Genomic DNA, 24,059 nt, shown 5'->3' with positions numbered 1-24,059 from the left:
TCTCCCCAATGTACCATGCTTCGGGACATCCTTTCTTGCAACGTATCAGGTAGACAATGTTGGCCGAGTTGCAAGAGTATTTACCATGTACCTGGTGGATGGTATTCTCACGTGTGATGATGGTATCCATGTCAATGATCCAGCATGTCTTGCAGAGGTTGCTGTGGCAGGGTTGTGTGGTATTGTGGTCACTGTTCTCCTGAAGGCTGGGTAGTTTGCTGCGAACAATGTTCTGTTTGAGGTTGTGTGGTTGTCTGAAGGCAAGAAGTGGGGGTGTGGGGATAGCCCTGGCAAGATGTTCGTCTTCATCAATGATATGTTGAAGACTCTGGAGAAGATGTTGTAGCTTCTCCGCTCTGGGGAAGTACTGGACGACAAAGGGTACTCTGTCCACTGTGTCCCGTGTTTGCCTTTTGAGGAGATCAGTGCGGTTTTTCGCTGTGGCGCATCAGAACTGTCAATCTATGAGTCGAGCACCATATCCTGTTCTTATGAGGGCATCTTTCAGGGTCTGGAGGTGTCTGTCACGATCCTCCTCATCTGAGCAAATCCTGTGTATACGGAGGGCTTGTCCATAGGGAGTGGCTTCTTTAACACGTTTAGGGTGGAAGCTGGAGAAGTGGAGCATTGTGAGATTGCCTGTGGGCTTGCGGTACAGTGAGGTGCTGAGGTGACCATCCTTAATGGAGATGCGTGTGTCCAAGAATGCAGCTGATTCTGGGGAATAGTCCATGGTGAGTCTGATGGTGGGGTGGAATTTGTTGATATCATCATATAGTTGTTTCAGTGATTGTTCACCATGAGGCCAAAGGAAGAAAATGTCATCGATGTATCTAGTGTATAGCATTGGTTGAAGATTCTGTGCAGTGAAGAAGTCTTGTTCGAACCTGTGCATGAAGATGTTGGCATATTGAGGTGCAAATTTGGTCCCCATGGCTGTTCCATGTGTCTGGATGAAAAACTGGTTGTTGAAGGTGAAGACATTGTGGTCCAGGATAAAGTGGGTGAGTTGTAAAATTGCATCTGGAAAGGCGGCCTTCACGACACACGACAGCGCAGAGTCGCTGAACAGAGACTGATAGCCAAGTTTCGCACACATGAGGACGGTCTCAACAGGGATCTTGGGTTCATGTCGCACTATCTGTAACCCCGGTGACTTGCCTGGGTTTGCAAAACCTCACTTACTGTACTGTCTGGAGACAATACACATCTCTGTAACCTGTGATCAGTGCTGCTTCCACTCACATTGTCAGCCACTTCAGGTCTTGAACAGCAGGTTAGGTGTAAGGATTCGCATTCTAATCCGTAATCTCTAAACTGTCTGTGCTTTATATGCTCTGTCTGAGGCCAGAACTCTCCATTCACCTGACGAAGGGGCTAACCCCGAAAGCTTCTGATGCCATTGGTGACAGGGAATGCCTCAGAGGATTCTCTGCTATCCAGTACTCTGGCCATCATGGAACTGGCGTACCATCTGAATGAATTTGGGGGGGTAGCCGAACTTTGATATGATCCTCCACAGGCCTTGTCGTCTTACAGTATCGAAGGCTTTCGCGAGGTCAACAAAGGTTGTGTAGAGCTCGTGATTCTGCTCCTGACACTTTGCCTGAAGTTGGCGTGCCACAAAAATCATGTCAGTAATCCCACAACCTTTGCGGAAGCCACGCTGTGACTCTGGAAGCAGGCCTGGCTGCAGATGAGTGACCAGACAATTTAGCAGGACTCTTGTGAGGGTTTCTCCTGTGATGGAGAGCAGCGAGATTCCTTAGTAGTTGTCGCATACTTGCCGATTGCCCTTCCTCTTGTAGAGGTGTATGATGGAAGCATCTTTAAGTTCCTGAGGAATGGATCCTTGCTTCCAAAAGGACTGGAACAACTCGGTGAGCTTCTCGATAAGTGCAGGACCAGCATCTGCCCCTGGGGCTTTGATGCTGGCTAGCTGGCTGACAACTTTTGTGACTTCGGCTACTACTGGTGGGTCATCCATGACGGTGTTGATATCACCCTGGGGAATCCTGTCTGTTGCCTCATCATTAATAGATGACGGTCAGTTGAGGATGGCTTCAAAGTGTTCAGCCCATCTCTGCAGGAGCTGAGCCTTCTCTGTAATGAGAGTTGTACCATCTGTACTCAGGAGGGGGGATCTCCGAAGAGATGGAGGTCCATAGAGAGTGTTGAGGGCTTCATAGAACCGTTTCAAGTCGTTTCTGTCAGTGTATCCCTGTATTTCATCTGCCTTGGCGCTCAGCCAGGCATCCTGCATTTTACGCAGTTTATTCTGGACTGTCCTGCGAGCACTGATAAAAACATTTTTTTTTTGGCAGCTGAAGATGGGTCGTTCTGACAGGCCGGATGAAGATGGTGCTTTTCAACAAGTAGAGCCTGCATCTCCTCATCGTTCTCATCAAACCAATCATGCTGCTTGCGGGTGGAGGGTCCAAGCGTCTTCAGCGCAGATGTATGGACAGCATCCCTGAAGCGTTCCCAGTCATCCTCAGCGCTGCCTGCGCGATGTAGGTCAGCAAGCTTGATTTCTAAGTCTTCAGTCAGTGCTGAAGCTATGCTGGGATTCTTTAGCTTGGCCGCATTGATTCCTTTCATAATCTTGCTTCTTTGTGTCGCCTCTTGGGTCTGATGCGGAGCCTCATTTTGGAGACAATGAGCCTGTGATCTCTCCAGCAGTCAGCATCACACATGGCCTTGGTTACTCTGACATCCTGCCTGTCTTTTCTCCTAACAATGACATAGTCGATAAGATGCCAATGCTTACAGCGGGGATGCATCCAGGAGGTCTTGTTGCGGGTAGGCAGACAGAAGGTTGTGTTGCTGATGAGGAGATCGTGTGCTGCACAGGTCTTCAGTAAAAGTAGGCCATTACTGTTACACTTGCCCACTCCATGCTTCCCAATGACTCCCTGCCAGATTGCAAAGTCACACCCTACTCATGCATTGAAATCGCCAAGCAAGATCAGCTTGTCAGTACTGCTCACTGCTGATAGCAGGGCGTCTAGTTTTTCGTAGAACTTGTCTTTCATCTCGTCCGGGTTGTTCATTGTGGGGGCATAGGTGCTGATCAGGGTGGCTTGACTTCTGTTCTGTAGCGGAAGCTGTAATGTCATAAGTCGGCCGTTCGCACCCATGGGTAGACTATCAAGTTTCTGAACTAGGTGACTCCTGACAGAGAATCCAACTCCAGCATCATGATGCTCATCGCTGCCGTGATCACTCCCGAAAAAAGTGTATCCACCTCCAGTTTCAGTCAACTGACCTACATTGGCAAGACAAGTTTCACTCAGGGCTGCAATGTCAATGTTGTATCTTGCAAGCTCTCTGGCAACTAAGGCTGTTCTTCTGTCTGGTCTGTCTGCTGTAGGGTTGTCCAAAAGTGTGCACATGTTCCAAGTGCCAGTGGTGAGCGGTGTCACCTTGTGTTTTATTTTGTGTGTTCGACCGCAAGATGGGATCCCTGCCAGCCATGGTAAACTGGCCAGGGTGTAATGAAGCAGGCAATGTTTAGATTGCCTTTTTCTAGCCCCTTCCTCATTCAATGGAGGTGAGCAGTGCGTTCCTGAAGAGGACTGCTCAGCCACCCAGGTAGATGCCGAGTTCCACTGCAGCTTTGGTCAGCGGAAAACGACCATTAGACCTGAGCTGCCTGCATGTAGGTCTGTGACTACAGCTCCCAGTGTATCCACACCTGCTGCTTCGTCGCTCGCCCATTGACACAGGACTTCAAGGGTTGAACAGGACACATGATGATGGTGTCGAAACTAGCGCTTGATTTGGATTAAAATGAGGGAGAGTTGTGCAGTGTCAGCCTCACTCTCTCTTCCCAATTCCCATCTAGATCCAGTGGCAAGACCAGAGTCAAGATGGCTGGAGGTGGGACTAGGCGCAGTGGATGACCAGGACATGTTCTGTGTCTTGTACTGCTCTTTGCGTTACATGATGCTTGCAGAGACTTCCTTCTTGACCGTTGGACCTTCCATTAGTCTCTTCTGCTCAATCCGCTGGACTCTGTCTTCACATGCTGGGATAGACATCTCCCTATCTCACCGAGGGTTGAGACCTGTTGGCTACCCTCACCTGGTTTAGCCGGCTTGTTGAAGCCATTGCCCGGGATGTGGCTGCTGTCGCATGCAAACAGCTACGGGGAGCCACAGGTGAGAGCTGAGTGCCAGGTGGGGACAAAGGATGGATAAACCGCCCTGAAAGGACGCGACATGTTCCCCCACCAAATGTATTACCCCTCCCTGACACCCCATACACGCCCCATCAGGAAGGTTAATGGAATGTTGGCCCTTATTTCAAGGAGCTTGGAATATAAGAGTAGGGAAGTCTTGCTGCAACTGTACAAGGTACTGATGAGACTACATCTGGAATACTGTGAGCAATTTTGGTCCCTTTATTTAAGGAAAGATATCATTTCATTGGCGGCAGCTCAGAGAATGCTCATGAGGATGACCCCTGGTATGGAGGGATTGTCTTCTGAGGAAAAATTAAACAGACTGGGACTCTACTCATTGAAATTTGCAAGAATGAGAGGTAATCTCATTGAAACATATATAATTCTTAAGGGCATTGACAGGGTAAATGCTAGGAGAATGTTTCCCCTTGAGGGAAAGTCTAGGATCATAGGGCATAGATCATAGGTCTGGAAGCAGAGTCCTTGTGTATATTTAAAGCTGAGATAGATATATTTTTGATCAGTACATGAAGTAAGGGAAAGGGCAGGAAAGGAATAGGCTTAAGGGGCTAAATGGCCTACTCTTGTTTCTATTTCTTATGGTTTTATTACAGTCATATGGTCTCATCTCCTTATGTAGCTGCATCAAATTTTGTATTATAATACTCCTTCAGGGCGCCTTTGGAATGTTTCACTGCATTAAAGGTGCTATGTAAGTGCTTTTGCAGCAGTCATCCTCAAAAGAAGTCTCACATTTGCAAAATCCTGACCAAGGAATCAAGAAACATTTAAAACTGGAGTTGATAATAGTGAAAAACACAGCTGTATTTGCTGCTGTCTATTCAGCTCTTATGGAGGTGCTGTGTGTATTATGCTAAATACACACCACTGCTGTTCTCAGACAGCAATCAATTTGTGAATTTTTTGAGAATGGCATGGATACCTGTTAAAGTGTCAGCCAAGTTGTGGAGTCAGCTGAGATTACTGCCAACCGATACCAAGTTGATAGGTTTCTTATATTGGTCCCCAACAAATGTGGATAATTTCCTCTATGTGAAAAATTTGGAAATTTGCTTTTCGTAAACAAGCAGTGTACAGAAATGTTCTCCTCCTCTTGCCCTCATTTGTTGGAGTTTTTTTGCTATGTTTTGATACTGAATCCATGATGTATAAATAACTCCTGAGAGTTTTATAGCTGACAGAGAGAAGTAAAAGTGTTAATACGTTATTGCTGGAATGGAACTGATTTTAAACTCACGAAAGTAGTTCCAAATTATATATATAATTAACTTCACTGTTTTGAGTATATCCACCCTATAGTGTTCCATTTGCAAGATCTTGTACAGCATACCTTATCCTTTCCCAAACAACTTGATTTAAAATATTTGGAAAGAATATCATGCAACTTTTGAATTGTTAGTATTGAAATGAAGGCAGCAACTGTTTAAGTGTAACCAGCTCTGTCAAGGAGCAATGAGATTTACAGATGGTCAGGTGATTGATGGAAAGATGTTCAGAGCACCTGGGAGCTCATTTATTCTTTGTCAAAGTGCTACACAATCCGTTGAAGTATCCAGACAGCATCCTGGACTGCTGTCTTGGATAAAGGTCAACGTGACTGACATTCCAACATTCATTTAGCACTGTATTGGATTGTCAGCCAGATTATGTATTCAAACCTATCCCATTGACCCAGAAATTACCATGCTTTCAATTGGGCAAAGTTGACATGAGGTATGGCTACAATGTTCTTTTTGATAAAACAAGAGCATTACAATTACAGAATTGTGGTTTATTATTACAGTATTTGTCTTTAAGAGTTTGTTCCTGCTACTTAAAAATGATTTTCAGAGCAAAATATTTTAATTATTATCTGAGGGTGACAACTTTATTTATACATTCGTGGACTTTTAAAATTATTTAGGCAGAAAATTGAAAGTGTAAGAAAATGACATTCCAGAATCATACTGGCAAGTCTATGTTGTATTCCCTTCAGGACCAGTATATCCTTCCTGAGTGTGATCCCAGAACTGCATGTAGTACTCTAAGGTGTAGTCCGAACAAAGTTCTGTAGAGTGACTTCTACCCACCTTTGCTCTAGTCTCTAGACATAAAATCCCACATTCGATTAGCATGTCATGACAGGTACAGAAAATAATTTTAAAAAAGACTATTAATCTGTGTTCCTGACCCTCATCTCATCTTTTTGGTCCACCACTATTTCTAGCTTTACATAATTTTAAAAAGGGCTCTTTTTAGGTCCAAAGTAGATTACTTTGTATTTGTCTATATTGAAATTCATTTGTCACAATTCTGATCATTCATTTAATCTGTCTATCTCTGTAATTTTATGTTTCTACCTATACAGCTTACAATGTCGTCCATCTTTTTGTCATTGGGAATTTGGATATATGGCTTTCTATCATGTTGTTGCCTAAGTCATTTATGACTACAGTGAATCATTGAGACCCCATCAAGACCTTTGCAGGACTGCATTAGTCATATTCTGTCAATTAGCTCTAATTGTCTCCTTCAATTCAGCCAACTTCTTAACAGGCCAGTAATTTGCCTTCAATTCCATGAACTTTAACTTGAGCTGATTGCCGTTTGAGGGACTTAAATATCTTCTCCAGTAAATAACACCCATGGACATTCCCCTGTCCACTTCTTTAATCATCTCTTCAAAAAATTCAGATTTGTCAAGTACAACCTACCTTTTACAATTCCACCTGGTTCTGAAAATTTTCAATGTATTCAGTCACCATATCATTATGACTGTTAGGCTAGCTGGTCTATAATTACTTGGTTTCCCTCTGACACCTTTCTTAAATAGCAGAATGACATGTGCAATGTTCCAAAATAAAAGAATCGTTCCCAGATTGTGAGAACATTGCCAGATTATAGTCAGGGCATCTATAATGGGGCCTGGGGGGCGTGTGGCTGGGGGGTGGGGTGGTTCGTTGGAGGGGTAGACCCCAGGGAGGAGGGACATGGCCAAATGGTGGTGGTGTGGGGAAGGTGTCCGATGCTGGCAATGACTGTTGGGGTGGGCAGCAAGGGGCTGGTGAAACATAGCGTGAAACCTATCCCCCTTTTTTTTTGAAAAAGCATCATAAGGTCTGGTGCGAAAACCTGTCCGTTTCTCTGAAGAGAACACTCCAGTTTTCAGTTAGACCCTGACACTTGATCAATTTTTGCAAGATACTGCCTTAATTTTTTTTGAATTTTTAAATAATTTTTTGTTTTATGTTGTCTCTTCCCTCTTTAGTGCCCACAAATAGCTTTTATGACAAATAAAACCCTTATCCTTTTGGGATATATATATTGATGATCTTGTTCTTGATGAGCAGGGGACAGTTGCAAAGATTGCAGATGATGCAAAGCTTGGAAGCATTGTAAACCATTAGGAGAATTTAAAAAGGGCATAGACAAGTGGTGGAGTGGGCAGATAGGTGGCGGATGAATTTCAATACAAGATGTATGAATTGATTCATCTTGATAGGAAAAACAAGGAGAGACAATATGAAATGAGGGTTACAACTCTAAAGGGTGTACAGAAGCAGAGGAAATGGGTATATATATGTATAAGTCATTAAAGGTGATAGAACAAATGGAGAGAGCAGTTCATAAAGGAAACAACTGTCTAGGCTTTATTGATAGTGGCATGAAGTGCAAAAGCGAGGAGGTTATGTTAAACCTCAGTTGGAGTACTGTGTGCAGTTCAGGGCACCACACTTTAGGAAGGATGTGGATGTTTTGGAGAGAATGCAGAAGGGATTTACAATAATGATACTAAGGATGGGAACTACTGTTTATGAAGATAGATTGGAGAAATTGCGATTGTACTCCTTGGAGAGAAGAAAGCTAAGAGGAGATTTGATAGAGGTTTTCAAAATCTTGATGGGGCTTGACAGAGCAGATAGGGAGAAACTACTCCCACTTATAAATGGATTGAGAACACAAGTGCACCAAGTTAAAGTTATTTGAAAAAGAAGCAAATTCAATGTGAGAAAAACTTCTTAAAACAGTGAATGTTTTAAGTCTGGAATGCACAGCCTAGAAATGTGGTGAAGGCAGGTTCAATTGAGTTACTGAACAGGCCATCAGATGATTATTTGAATGGAAAAAGTGTGCAGAATTACACAAATAGGTTGGAAAATGGCTCGAAGTCATAATGCTTTTTCAGAGAGTCAGTGCAGGCACAATGGGCTGAATACCTCTTTTCTGTATTATATCAATTCTGTGGGATTGTAACCTGTTTATGGTCTTACGCACATCTCCCATTCATCTTCTGTCAGAGTTGCGCAGTTTACTGTAAACAACCTTTGTCTCATTGCTTCAGTCAGCTTTGCCCAAATCTAGAATCTTAAGTAACTGTTTCATAGTTCTTTCTTTCAAAGTCAATGTTAAACTCATTATTACTATAAGACAAGTGTCCACAGATCACCAAAATTTTAATTAAATCTGGCTCCTTACTCATTCCTAATTTAAATATGGCCGATCCCTTGTTGGTTCTAGGACATACTGCTGCAGTAGATTATCCTGGAACCACTCAAAAAATTCACTACATTTCTGACTTGCAAGTCTGCTTATCCCAGTCTATCATTTGCTCAGTCTACAACACTGACCCTCATCTTCATGCCCATATGGTCTGTCCTTGGTCTGCCGCAATGTTCCAATGAAGCCCAAAGCAAACTGGAGGAAGAGCACCTCCTCTTCTGATCAGGCACTTCGCAGCTTTCTGGACTTAACATGGAGTTCAACAACTTCAGACCATGAATTCTCTCCTCCATCTTGACCCTTTTTATTTTCTGAACCCCCACAACTACCATTCAGAGCCACCTGTCACTTGTTCTTAACTTTTGCTTGTAAAGAGCCCTGATACTTGTTCAGCAATTAACACATTCTGTTCTCAAACCTTCATGCTACTGTCAGCACCTTCTTTAACACTACCACTAATACACGCTTTGTCTTGTATTTCATGATATCTTTGTCTATCTCTCCTGAGTTTTCATTTACCTCTTACCTTCTGTTTTGCTCCACCTACTACATAAATGCTTAGTGGTCCATTTTGGCAGGACCAATGGGATGAAGGAGTACAATATCAAGAGTAGGAGTCTTAGCAGTGTTGAGGAGCAGAAGGATCTTGGGGTCCGGGTCCATATGGCTCTTAAATCGGCCTCGCAGCTGGAGGATGTGGTCAAGAAGGCATATGGTGTACTGGCCTTCATTAATCGAGGGATTGAGTTTAGGAGTTGGGAGGTAATGCTGCAACTTTATAAGACCCTTGTCAGACCCCACTTGGAGTACTGTGCGCAGTTCTGGTTGCCTCACTACAGGAAGGATGTGGAAGCTATTGAGAGGGTGCAGAGGAGATTTACAAGGATGCTGCCTGGATTGGGAGGCATGCCTTAGGTTGAGGGAGCTAGGTCTCTTCTCCCTGGAGAGACGAAGGTTGAGAGGCGACCTGATAGAGGTTTATAAAATGTTGAGAGGAATAGATAGGGTGGATTCTCGGAGACTATTTCCCAGGGCTGAAATGGTCGCTACGAGAGGACACAGGTTTAAGGTGCTGGGAAGCAAGTGCAGAGGAGATGTTGGGGGTGAGTTTTTCACTCAGAGGGTGGTGAGTGAGTGGAATCGGCTGCCGTCGGTGGTGGTAGAGGTGAACTTGCTGGGGTCTTTTAAAAGACTTCTGGATGAGTACATGGGATTTAATGGGATTGGGAGTTACAGATAGTTCTATGGCCTGGTAGGTATGGATGTGATTGGCGCAACTTGTGAGCCAAAGGGCCTGTTTGTGCTGTAGTGTTCTATGTTCTATGTTTTATGCTCTACACCCCCTCTTAAGCAATATCAAATCTATCAAATTTCTTGCTCTCTATGCTCTGAAGATGAATCATACAGACTCAAAACATTAATCCGTTACTTCTTCCACAGTTGTTGCCAGACTTGTTGAGCTTTTCTAGCATTTTCCGTTTTTATTTCTGATTTCCCACCTCTGCGGTATTTTGCTTCTGTCCTCTTAAAGTGAGGACTTAGCTGTAAACCAATCAGAAAGATAGTGTGCAGGTACAGCAAGCAATTTGGAAGGCAAATGGTATTTGGCCTTTATTGCAAGGGGGCAGCAGTATGAGAAGAAGGCGGCCTTGCTGCAATTATATAGGTCTGTTTGAGACCACACCTGAAATACTATGTACAGTTTAGAACTCCTTAGCTAAGGAAGGCGATATTTGTCTTAGAGGAAGTGAAACCAAGGTTCACAAGATTGATTCTTGGGATCAGGGGATTGTCTGATGTGTAGATACTGACTTGAATGTCTCAGCTATGGCTCAGTTTTATCATCTCTAAGTCAAGGTTCCACGGTCATGTTCCACTCCTTGAGTGCAAAAGTCAAGGCTGACACTCCAGTGTAGTAGTGAAGGAGATGTTGTTTTTCAGATGAGATGTTAAACCAGGGCCACATCTGCCTGTTCAGGTGGATATAAGTAAGCTATGGCGTTGGTTTGACAAATCAGAAGGGAGCAATCCCCAGTGTCCTGGTCAATATTTATCCCTCAGCTAATTTAGCAGACCATTTGGTCATTATCTCATTACAGTTTGTGGGAATTTGCTGTGCACATATTGGCTACTGTATTACATCACTGTCTAGACTTCAAGAGTAATTCATTGGCAGTGAAGCACTTTGAAATGTCTGATGATTATGAGAAGTGTTACAGTTGTGAGATTAATGCAATTGTTATTTTGGGGGCTGTATCTTTAAGATGAAACAAAAGGAGTCATGTGACCTGTTACAAAGTCTGTCTGGCAGAAAGCCTGGGTAGTTTGTTGGAGATTAAAGGTGCCCCAGATTATTTCATTGGGAAAAGGAATATTTATACACAGCGCATAGGGCTGCTGCCATTGTTTGTATCCATGGATAAACTAAATCTCTAAAGTCCCTGAAAAGTGCTGAAAATGTCAGGTTCTAAACAGTTGTGGTTTAATTGCCCAAAAAGAAATTTGGGATCTAGAATTTGTACCTAAATATGAGGCTCATGTGTTTCACATTGCCATGGAGATGGACTTCGAGAGGCCAGAATATAAGTCACCCCTGAGAATTCACAGACAAGGTTAGCCTGCCAAGATCTGGACAGGGAAAAGGCTATGGGCAGCAAGAAGCTGTGTCTCTTTATGTGGATGTGGAATGTGTGTGGGAGTTCATGTTTGGATTGAAAAGTCTGAGTTCAGGAGAAGTTAAAATGAGGCCGGCCGATTTGCCGAGCTTATATCAAAGGAAGAATTTTTGGGGGGAAATCCTCATTGTGAAAGACAGTTCTGAGAGTAAAAGTTCCCAGGTTGAAAAAGAAAGAGATCAGAACTATAATCTATTTCTCTCTGTCCCATTTTCTTTCCTTTTTTCCCTCTCTCTCTTGCTCTGAGATGAAAAATGTCTTTGCTCAAGGGAATTTTCTAATCCAAAGGGATATGGATGCTCAGTTGTTGACTATATTCAAGACTGAGAAAAAGTAGTTTATTTGCATTTATGGAATCAAAGGATCTAGGGATAGAAAGGTGTATGTGGTATAAAATTTTGGATAGACAATCTTGTACATAACATTGTAATACTTAATGATTTGGCAGAATGGAGGCTGAAGTCCATATGCTAATTTTTAAAAAATAAAACTTGAATATGTGACAAGACTATAGACTCTGAGTTGTAAATTCATAGAAGATTTGATTTTTTTTCTGCTGTTTACAGACAAACCATTCAGAGTACTGTTTCTGAGCACAGTCAGAACACGGCACACCTACAAAGAACCACCATCATCTGTAAGACGGAGAGATGCTCAGCTAGAAGAATCCACAGAGGACCTGGAATATGGCTTCTTGTCTAGTTACAGGATGCTGAATACCATTCTCACGAGGACGCAGTCCCTTGTGGCAGTGGTTGGAGATCCGGTGGCGCTCTGTTCCATTGGCAAATGTCGGTAAGTTGGTAGTTTCCTGTTGCATTTAGAATGTGCAAGTAGCAAAAGTGTTTTGGTGTAGTTGAAGTAATTTAGTTTGTGTAATAGTCACCTGAATGTTATTGAAGAGAGCCATGATCATTGTGTATTTATGTGCTTTTAGATTGTGATTAGATATTTGATATATCTGTATTAATCATTAGGTTGGAATAACATAAGCCAAAAAAAGTCCCTGAGTTGTTGATTGAGATCATTTCAACCTCTGATTCAATGACTGGCTTTCCTCTTCTGTATTAGTTATAATTTGAAAAATTTAAGTTGTGTTCTCAATGAAATAAGCTATACTAATGACAGTTGAACTTTAATGTCAGTGTGTACAGAATTTGAATAACAAAATTGCTCCATCCTTTATTTGTTGGTAACAAAGAATCAGAGTCCTAATTCTGTTTGTTATCAATTGGATTACTGTGAAGGGATCATTCATTAGAAGATCTTTAATCTTTGGGGTGAAGTTCTTCTGCAGAAAATGCCATCAGTGACTTCTCTAAGTATTTTTTACCCTTTATTGAAATATAATTGCCTCCGAACCTTCTGAAATATGGATTTCTAATGATTGTTACCAATATAACAGTTGAACCTTTGGTGAGTACTTAGCACCTTTTCAGCAGAGACCCACTAGTTTAATTTATGCAGGATGGTGGAATCATGCTGCGTTTACCCAATGTCTCATCAAGCAGAGATATTATGTGTAGTTTGCATTGTTTCTCAATGACAAATTTGATGCAGAACAATTGTGTTCACAGCCACTTTTGTTGATGGCACTGAATAACTTCCACGTATGTTTACATATCAGTAAATAATTGTGCAGGGCACTTTGAGATCTGCTGAAAATATGATCTGAACAATTGCAGATATTGCTATTATTACTGTCAGCGACCTAGCTCGGTAGGAGAAGATGGTGTCAGACATCCATGAGCCCTTCGTAGTTATTATTTGAGTTGAGGGTGGGGTGGGCAAGGGGAAAATCATTCAAGAAGACTGTTGATAGAGAAAATGAACCAGCTGGATCTTTGCCCTTCAGGATGCTATCATGACAGTTGAGAACAAAGCCTGGTTGGATTTGCTGAACTCAAGCCAGAACTGATGACGATTGACTATGCAATTTGTGTGGCAGAAGCACTCAAAGTTTGCACCCCATAGATGTGGGATGAGGATGGAGGTTGTAGCAGAGGGAATGACCAAGATGACAGACTTAAGATTTTGTTGAGAATGAGCCATCAAAGTGGATGTAGGAGAATTGTAGGAGGGACTAACATGGCAAATGGAGGGTCAAATACTGGGTAGCTCTGAGTTGGAGTAAGTGCCTTGGAGAAGAACTTTTACCAGATAGATGAAGCTGGAAATAGTCTGAACAGATGGAAAAACATGTAGGTAAAATGTTAGAATCCATCATCAAGGAGGAAATAGCGAGGCATCTTGAGAGGAATTGCTTGATAGAGCAGACGCAGCACGGTTTCGTTAAAGGGAAGTCGTGTCTGACAAATTTACTGGAGTTCTATGAGGATGTGTCTAGGGCGGTGGATAGAGGAGAGCCGGTGGATGTGGTCTTTCTTGATTTTCAGAAGGCGTTTGACAAGGTACCTCACAAGAGGTTATTGCAGAATGTCAGGGGACATGGAGTTGGGGGTAGGGTGTTAGCGTGGATAGAGGATTGGTTGTCAAGTAGGAGGCAGAGAGTGGGGGTCAATGGGTGCTATTCGGATTGGTGGATGGTGACTAGTGGAGTGCCCCAGGGGTCGGTGCTGGGGCCTCAGCTATTTACCATTTATATAGATGATCTGGAGGAGGGAACCGAGTGTAGGGTGTCGAAATTTGCTGATGACACCAAGATTGGTGGAACGGCAAATTGTGCGGAGGGTCTACAGAAGGATCTAGATAGGCTGAGCGAATGGGCCAGGAAATGGCAAATGGAATTTAATGTTGGCAAGTGCGAGGTGGTCCACTTTGGTAGGAATAATGGTAGGAAAGATTATTACTTACGTGGCGAAAAACTGCAGCAGGCGACGGTGCAGAGGGACCTTGGGGTCCTTGTGCATGAGTCGCAAAAACCCAGCTTGCAGGTGCAGCAGGTGGTCAGGAAGGCGAATGGGATGCTGGCCTTCATAGCGAGGGGGATTGAATATAAAAGTAGGGAGGTCTTGCTGCGGCTGTATAGGGCACTGGTGAGGCCGCAGCTGGAGTACCGTGTGCAGTTTTGGTCGCTGTACTTACGCAAGGATATTTTGGCCTTGGAGGGAGTGCAGAGGAGGTTTACTAGGCTGATGCCGGAGTTGAGGGGGTTGAGCTATGAGGAGAGGCTGAATAAACTGGGCTTGTACTCGTTAGAGTTTAGAAGAATGAGGGGAGATCTCATTGAGACGTATAAGATGATGAATGGGATGGATAGGATAGAGGTGGAGAGACTCTTCCCGCTCAGAAAGGACAGTAGGACTAGGGGGCACAGCCTCAAGATAAAGGGGGGCGCGGTTTAGAACGGAGTTGAGGAGGAACTTCTTCACTCAAAGGGTGGTGAATCTCTGGAATTCTCTGCCTGTTGAAGTGGTGGAGGCTACCTCGCTAAATATTTTTAAGACGCGGGTTGATGGGTTTTTGATAAGAGAGGGGACTAAGGGTTATGGGGAGAGGGCGGGAATGTGGAACTGAGCCACGACAGATCAGCCATGATCTTATTGAATGGCGGGGCAGGCTCGAAGGGCTGGATGGCCTACTCCTGCTCCTATTTCTTGTGTTCTTATAAACTGTATTGTATTAGAGTAAAAACATGACATATAGCAATAAAACAGGAACTGATTTATTTTTACAACCCTGGTACAATTATCCCATTCTTAACTCCACTCAGCATGGATTGCACTTAGCTATAACTCTGTTATAGCTAAGTTCCATAGCAGTGGACACTCTGTGACCATTGCTATGGAAGGGTTTCTTGTATGATAACAATGTTGTTGGCTTCATTATCTTCTCTGTGAGTTCAACTTGGTGTAGATTGGATTAGGATTTGATTCAGGAAGTATCAACATTGAATTTTGGTTGAAGGGATTGTACTTCCAGGAAAATTGGGTGGACCTTTATCATAAATCCTTAAAATATCCTGTCAAGAATATACGAGTACTGAGTAAAACTACCTAAACACATTGGTGGCTGATCAATGGGGCTGGAAGCTGAATATGTGACTCATAACCAGTGACTTGGCCACAAAGGATTATGCAGAAACGCAAACCTTCTGTATGCAAATGTGCCAGTGTACAAAATGAACAAAGAAAACAAGACCTCTATTTTAGTGCTGTTAAATGAAGTGGAAAGGTAGGTAGAACATGAAATCTCTTACATAATGCTATGGGATCTTCAGCATTAATCTGAGTTACTGGAACAATCAGTTTAAAATCTCAACTGAAATAGAACACCTCTGATTGGATGTGGTTACTGCACTGTATTGTCAACCTTATGTGGAGCTTGTCAGGGAACAAGTTGAAGCAGAAGCGCTTCCAACTAAACAAAACTGACCCTTCTATCATGAGCTACTGAATGTATGCACACTGATTGGAATTAAGTGATTTGTGTTATGATACTGCTAGTGTACAACTGCTGTAAATCTACGAATAGGAATTTATTGAGTTGGGTTCCAAGAGCAGGGCTTGGTTTAGATTTGGTTAAGACTACAAAGCTGCTTGTTAAATGGCCATAGAGAACACAAAAGTGGTAGCCATCTATTCTCTTGTTCTTTTTTATCTTTGTCCCTTCTACTTTTTCTGTTTCACTATTTTCCTTCCTAGCATTCTCCTCTTCTGTGATTCTTTCTCTGATTTCTTTTGTATAATATGCAAGTCATTTGTATGTTGCTCCACAGCTTAAAAGTGCATATTTGTGCTTGGAGTGTTTTTGCTGTTCACTGGGGAAAAAAAAACACATTTGCTGTCTGAGAAGCTGAAGTCGTGTTTCAGTTGAGATTAGGAGATGAGTTGTAGGAGTTGCTCATAATTCCTCTTCTTTCTGTGACGCAAGAAGATTAGAGTATATTGGAGGGCAGTTTGCTTCAGTATTTTTGTAGGATAGACCATAACTTGTTTTTGGAGGATGCCGGTCGCATGGAATAAACAGCAGTTTAGTCCACTGTGTCATGTGAACTTTGAAGAATATTGTTTTAGCATTTGTGATACATGCAGAGGATCAGCTCGGCAAGTACTATCATAGAAAGCTGCCCATCTGATCCATTTGAAGTCACTTATTAGACTAATGATGCATGCACCTTGACTTCTGATGCTTTGTGACATAATAGAGCATGAATGCCCATTGAGAGTTTTGCAAAATACTTCAGTTTTGAAGTTGCATAAACACCATTTATTGACTGTGTTGTTCTACATTTTTAAAAGATAAACCAAAATTTAAAATTTCAATCTAGAGGAAAGTAGTTTCTTTTGTAATGAGTTAACTCATTAACTCATAATATTGTGTCCAGAGGATGCTGTGAACACAACCTTATCAAAAGATCTCTAGTGTAAAGGCATTTCCCTTTTAATAACAAGGGTCCAATGTGCAAGTTGTCACTTGGTGGAACTAGAGTATTGTTGAAAAGGTAGAGATTTTTAAAAACTTTCCATCTTGAAATCATGAGGGCAAATGCAAGAATGCCAAATTTCAAAGGGAGCAACAATTTAAACTGCATGAGAAAAGAGTGCTGCTTGATTGGCAAGTCAGCCCTGATTGGTCAAGGTTTTGCTAATGAGAAGGAACCAGGGTGTTATTGTCCCACATGCTTTTGTTCATTTCAAAAAAAGTGCAAAGCCTGGACAAATTCTTTTTGACTGCAGAGACAGGCAACATATGTAATTTCTAGTAAGCATAAATGCTACATTACAAGTCTGACAATCTTAAATTGGTTGTTAGTGCAATTCTTTGCATGCTTAGGTTTGTTCAGCAAATGCTACCCAATTGTGGAAGCGTATCCAACGTTAGACATTAAGTTCTGTGTTTTGCAAATACAGGCTAGGTCACCTTTCTGCCTTTTGTGAACAACCAAAGGGCTGTGCTGTTTGATATGAGCAGCAAATTGTTGGGATATACTGTTCACATACCTGACATTGCACCAGCACTGAAATTCATATATCACATTACTCATTTGTGTGGTAGGCAGAATATCATCTTTGTTTGATGGACGTGGGGCAGGCTTGAAGGGCTAGATGGCCTACCCCTGCTCCTATTTCTTATGTTCTTAGGTGACCTGTTAGCAGAAAATACTACTTACGTTTTTGTTGCAGAGTGAAATAGCTGGCTTTGCCAGTTACTCAAATTTTTGAGAAACCTTACCCCTCAAGGGTAATTTGAGTTAGATTGGCCACTTTTTTTCTGGTCCAAAAGTGGTATCCTTAGGCATGAAACACCTCGAGCAATGTTCTGATTGAGATAGCCATTATTTTGCATGTAGCTTTGATGTTACCTTTTGCAGCATCAAGCTTGCATGATGAGCAAATAGCTTTGGCTCTACTTATGAGATTGGTAGTAAGGCCAATCTTATAGTGTGTGAAGCTGTTGGAATCCCAATGTTATATTGGTTAGTGAAAGTATCCTTGCAGTAGGCAGTAATAGAGAACCTATTAGTAAATTTCTAAACTGCCATGTTGGGGAAAGTGAGCTTGTGGTACCGCTCCATTTGAGCATTGGTTGGAGTGCATCAGGATATGTAAACTCTTGAATGCAGCTGCGTTCAAATATAGCAACTGTGCCATCTACATATCGGAAAAATGCAAGGGGTAAGTGGTTAAGGATCATTTGATCAAAAATACATTTCTCTGGAAACTGGTGAAAATGCTCAAGAGCTGGGCCAAATGGGAAATCGCATCCAAGATTAGTTATCCTGTAAAATGTGAAAATCAGGATTGTTAATGTTTTCTCTCTGATAGTATTTGCCCATCAGTGTGCTCCGATGGTGGAACGGGATTTGCTTTAGTTTAATGTGCGTTACTATTTGCATTCAAGTTTGGTTTTGATGTGTGGTACTAGGGGAGTGGGGTTGGGTAAGGGGTCCTGCTTCTGGCCCTGTGTCAAATTCAGTTCTTGGGTTTCAGTGTTTGCAATATGGAGCTATTTCCTTGGGGATTGTTTGTAAATCTCCATCTTTCTATTGCAGAGCATGCTGAATAGTTGTAGGATGTGACATTTGTGCAGTGTTTATCTGATTTTTTAAAAATGCATTTACACTGAGGGAGTATATTTTTTGGTACCTTTCACTTTATTTATAGGTAAGATGAGTAGCACCACATCTGAGTGGCAGGTAAGTAGTTTGGTATAGAGGTGGTTGGTGTAAGTCCTTATTGTGGGTGAGGAAATGTCCCCATTGGAACTATTGGTGTTGTGTTTTACTTATGTTTATTCATCATTTTGGGATTAAAGAAGCCTTGCCTGTCTAATATGAAGGCAGACAGACCATGTATCCTGAAAAAGAGTGGTTCTTTTTTTCCTGTCATTCATGCCTCTGGGCAAATATGTATGGGTGCAAGCCTGGGCATGGTTGGCTAGTCTTTAGATGTCTAGCCTTTCTTGGGTTGGTCTTCAACACTTACTTGGCTGTGCAGGTTGTGACTGTGGTTACTTGATTACTTAACTCATGGAATGTACAGTGGGCATATCATAGCAAAGTCTTGTACCAATGACAGTATCCTAATGTTTCCCCTTTTCTGGGGTAGCCTTTCTTGCTTTGGATGATGAGTTAGGTCCCAATTGGTTGATCCCCATAAGGGATCCCATATACAATATAGCTCTATTGTCCTGTGGAGGAGGGTGTGCCATGTGCTCATAGATTTATCTTGTTATCCTGAGATCCCCCACTCTTTCAGATGTCCTTTCATTTGGGAAAGGAGACACCAACTACAACGATTATAATGATTGATAATCTGAACCATTTGTATGAGTATTTACTGATCTCTGTATGTATATATGGAATAATTATCACTTTTTATTGTACTAGATTTTCAGGATTTGCTATATCTTGTAAAATGTAAAATCCTTGATACAAACATTTGTTTAAAAGATCAAGGGATTCCTGTTACAGGAAAATGATTGTCATAGAATCCTTACAGTGCAGGAGGAGGCAATTTGGCCCATCGAACCTGCACCAACAACAATCCCACCCAGGCTCTATCCCCTTGCTAGTCCCCTGACACCAAGGGGCAATTTAGCATGGCCAATCCACCTAACCTGCACATCTTAGGACTGTGGGAGGAAACCAGAGCACCCGGAGGAAAGCCACTCAGAAACGGGGAGAATATGCAAACTGCACACTGACAGTCACCTGAGGCGGTATTGAACCCGGGTCTCTGGAGCTGTGAGGCAGCAGTGCTAACCACTGTGCTACCGTGTCACCCATTACTGTTTTGAAGTAGGAGATTAGCCATGATCTCACTGGATGCTCTTAATGCCCTGCTCTTGCTCCTATTTCTTAAGTTCCAATGACCAACTAAGTAGTGTTGCCATGGGTTCCCCTCTAGGCATAGATCTCACTAACATTTTCATTGATTCCCACCAGAAATGTGTTTTTGATGAAATGACCCTTGACCTCCTAACCCATGTACGTTTCAATATGAAAATGATATGTTTGCTAAATTTGAATCTACAGCTGCATGTAAGAATTTCCTTACACACAATGCACTTCATTCCATGTTTGGGTTCAGCTTTGAAATTAAGCAATTACATGAGCTCTCTCTCCTTGACGTGCTAATTGAGAAATTCACATAATGGATCTCTCTTACTGTCTAGCACAAACCCACTTTTATAGGGATTTCTATAGCTCCATGCACTATAAGATTGGCCTAATTGGCAATCTCTTGAATAGAGCCCAAACCATTTGTTCACCATGTAAGCTTGATACCAAAATTGGGCATATCAAAGCTATCCTACAAGATCATGGCTCCTTGGTCAGATCATTGCTTGCTTTTTTTAAATTTATTCATAGGATCTGAGTGTTGCTGGCTGTGCTAGCATTTATTGTCCTTCCTTTATTGCCCTTACAGAAGTGATGGCAAAGTGCCTCATTGAACTGCTGCCGTTCATATGGTGTAGGTACACCCACAGTGTTGTTAGGGAGGAACTTCTTGGAATTTGTCCCAGTCGTAGTAAAGGAGGAGCAATATATTTCCAAGTCAGGATGATGAATGGCTTGGAGGAGAACTTGCAGGTGGTGGTGTTCCCATGTATCTGCTGTCTAGTCTTTCGAGATGGTGGTGGCCATGGTTTGGAAAGTGCTATCATAGGAGTCTTGGTGAGTTTTTCAGCATTTTGTAGATGGTACACAATGCTGCCACTGTGCATTGATGGTGGAGGGAGTGAATGTTTGGGGATGGAATGCAAATCAAGTGGGCTAATTTGCCCTGGATGGTGTCAAGCCTCTTGGGTTGCACTCATCCAGGCAAGGGGCGAGTATTCCGTCACGCTCCTGACTTGTGCCTTGCAGGTGATGGGTCGGCTCTGGGGAGTCAGGAGATAGTTACTTGCTGCAGAATTCCTAGCCTCAGACTGCCCTTGTGATCCCCCTATTTATATGGTTGGCCCAGTTAAGTTTTTGGTCAATGTCCAGGATATTGAAAGTTAGCATTCAGTGATGCTAATGCCATGGAATGTCAAGGGGTGATGGTTAGATTCTCTCTTGTTGAGGATGGTGATTACCTAGGACTTATGTGGCGCAATGAGCTGGTGGCGCAGATCAGTGCAAATGGATATGATCTGGTGGCCATTACAGAGACGTGGCTGCAAGGTGACAGGGACTGGGAGCTGAATGTACAGGGGTATCAAGTGTTTAGGAAGGATAGGTGGGAGGAAAAATGAGGGCTGCGTAGCTCTGCTGATTAAGGATAGCATCAGGGTGGTAGTAAGGGATGATATAGGAGCCAAAGAGCAGAAAGTGGAATCATTGTGGGTGGAGATTAGGAACGGCAAAGGGAGGAATTCGCTGGTGGGTGTCGTTTATAGGCCCCCAAATAATGATCTGGAGGTGGGGCGGGCTGTTAACGCGCAAATAAATGCGGCGTGCAGGAATGGAATGGCGATAATTATGGGGGATTTCAATCTACATTGGTCGACCCATGTTGGACGCGGTGGGCTCGAGGAAGAGTTCTTGGAATGCTGCTGGGATAGTTTCCTTGAACAGTATGTGTTGGAGCCGACGAGGGAGCGAGCTATCTTGGATCTGGTGTTATGTAATGAGGCGGGTAGAATTAGGGACCTTGTGGTGAAGGATCGTCTTGGGAAGAGCGATCATTGTATGGTGGAGTTCCTGATGCAGATGGAGGAGGAGGAGAAAGTGGGTTCCCGGACATGTGTCCTTTGTTTGAACAGAGGGGAGTACGGTAGGATGAGAGAGGAATTGGCGAATGTTGATTGGGGGAGCGCGTTGGAAGGTAGGTCTGCTGAGGAACAGTGGAGGATCTTTAAGGAGATCTTTCTTGGTGCTCAGCAGAAATTTATTCTGATGGTTAAAAAGGATCATAGGAGGAGAGATAATCAGCTGTGGATAACGAAGGAGGTAAAGGAAAGTGTTAAATTGAAAGCGGATGCGTTTAGAGTAGCTAAGAGTAGTGGGCGAGAAGAGGATTGGGAGAGGTTTAAATGTCAACAAAGAATGACAAAGAAGTTGATAAAGAAGGGTAGGATAAACTATGATGCTGGGCTAGCGCTTAATATAAAAAAGGATAGTAAGTGTTTTTATAAATATATAAAAAGGAAGAGGCTGACTAGGGTGAACGTTGGACCCTTAGAGGATGAGAGGGGGGACTTAGTGGTAGGAGATGGGGAAATGGCTGAGGCCTTGAATAACTTTTTTGTTTCGGTCTTCACGGAGGAGGACGTGAATAATTTGCCGGGTGTTAGCGATGGAAAGATGGTAGGAGTGGAGGGCCTGAATGACATTATTGTAACTAGAGAGGCAGTGCTCGACAGACTGGAGGGACTGATTGTGGACAAGTCCCCAGGACTGGATGGAATGCATCCAAGGGTTCTGAAAGAAATGGCAGAGGTGATAGTGGATGCCTTGGTGATTATTTTCCAAACGTCGCTGGATTCCGGGGAAGTGCCAGAAGATTGGAAAATGGCTAATGTTACGCCGTTGTTTAAGAAGGGTGGCAGGCAAAAGGCACAGGGAATTATAGGCCGGTTAGTTTAACGTCTGTTGTAGGTAAAATGTTAGAATCCGTGATCAAGGAGAAAATAGCGAGGCATCTTCAGGAGAATTGTTTGATAGAGCAGACGCAGCATGGTTTCGTTAAGGGGAAGTCGTGTCTGACGAATTTATTGGAGTTCTATGAGGATGTGTCTAGGGCGGTGGATAGAGGAGAGCCGGTGGCTGTGGTCTTTCTTGATTTTCAGAAGGCGTTTGATAAGGTGCCTCACAAGAGGTTATTACAGAAGGTCAGGGGGCATGGAGTTGGGGGTAGGGTGTTAGCGTGGATAGGGGATTGGCTGTCAAATAGGAGGCAGAGAGTGGGGGTCAATGGGTGCTATTCGGATTGGCGGTTGGTGACTAGTAGAGTGCCCCAGGGGTCGGTGCTGGGGCCTCAGCTATTTACCATTTATATAGATGATCTGGAGGAGGGAACCGAGTGTATGGTGTCGAAATTTGCTGATGACGCCAATATTGGTGGGACGGCAAATTGTGCGGAGGGTGTGAAGAGTCTGCAGAAGGATCTAGATAGGCTGGGTGAATGGGCCAGGAACTGGCAAATGGAATTTAATGTTGGCAAATGTGAAGTTGTCCACTTTGGTAGGAATAACGGTAGGAAGGACTATTACTTAACGTGGCAAAAAACTGCAGCATGCAACGGTGCAGAGGGACCTCGGGGTCCTTGTGCATGAGTTGCAAAAACCCAGCCTGCAGGTGCAGCAGGTGGTCAGGAAGGCAAATGGGATGCTGGCCTTCATAGCGAGGGGGATTGAATATAAAAGTAGGGAGGTCTTGCTGCAACTGTATAGGGCACTGGTGAGGCCGCAGCTGGAGTACCGTGTGCAGTTTTGGTCGCCGCACTTACGCAAGGATACTTTGGCCTTGGAGGGAGTGCAGAGGAGGTTTACTAGGCTGATACTGGAGTTGAGGGGGTTGAACTATGAGGAGAGGCTGAATAAACTAGGCTTGTACTCGTTAGAGTTTAGAAGAATGAGGGGAGATCTCATTGAGACATATAAGATGATGAATGGGATGAATAGTATAGAGGTGGAGAGGCTCTTCCCGCTCAGAAAGGACAGTAGGACTAGAGGGCACAGCCTCAAGATAAAGGGGGGGTGGTTTAGAATGGAGTTGAGGAGGAATTTCTTCACTCAAAGGGTGGTGAATCTCTGGAATTCTCTGCCCGTTGAAGTGGTGGAGGCTGCCTCACCAAATATATTTAAGACACGGGTTGATAGGTTTTTGATAGGCAAGGGGATTAAGGGTTATGGGGAGAGGGCGGGAAAGTGGAACTGAGCCACGCCAGATCAGCCATGATCTTATTGAATGGCGGGGCAGGCTCGAGGGGCTACATGGCCTACTCCTGCTCCTATTTCTTATGTTATGTTACTTATCTTATTGTTAAATGTTATTTTCTACTTGTTAGCCCAAGCCTGGGAATTATCTAGGTCTTGCTGCTCTTGGACAGGAACTGCTTCAATATTTGAGGAGTTGCAAATGGTGCTGAACATATCAGGTTTGTAGGCCCTATATTCTATTGACTGGTAAGTTGTATCAAACAGAATGTCCCTTCAGCTGTTCACAGTTGGCAGAATAAAGACTATACTCAACTAGCCAATGCTTGCAAAACTCTGAAAAAAATGTCCAATATTAGATGTGATTTAGCAATTGGGCAGCACTTGCTGAAGAATCCTAAGTGTGCTGAGGATTACACTAACAACCA

At 43.2% G+C, this 24,059-nt stretch overlaps 1 protein-coding gene across 2 annotated transcripts in view; it reads left to right on the top strand.

Moving 5' to 3' along the window:
- The window catches only part of LOC145354910 (ATP-dependent RNA helicase with zinc finger domain-like), a 377,450-nt gene that overhangs the window by 214,302 nt on the left and 139,089 nt on the right, over nt 1–24,059 (top strand). For both annotated transcript variants that reach the window (XM_080206535.1, XM_080206534.1), the window contains one exon: nt 11,928–12,156. In XM_080206535.1, coding sequence (XP_080062661.1) covers nt 11,928–12,156 — 229 coding nt within the window. The remainder of the gene's footprint in view (nt 1–11,927; nt 12,157–24,059) is intronic.

The sequence above is a fragment of the Carcharhinus amblyrhynchos genome, chromosome 18, assembly GCF_965287045.1.
Source record: "Carcharhinus amblyrhynchos chromosome 18, sCarAmb.v2.hapA, whole genome shotgun sequence".
In the NCBI taxonomy this organism is placed as follows: Eukaryota; Metazoa; Chordata; class Chondrichthyes; order Carcharhiniformes; family Carcharhinidae; genus Carcharhinus; species Carcharhinus amblyrhynchos.
The sequence above is the reverse complement of the archived record's forward strand: the minus strand, read 5'-3'. Positions and strand labels throughout refer to the sequence as shown.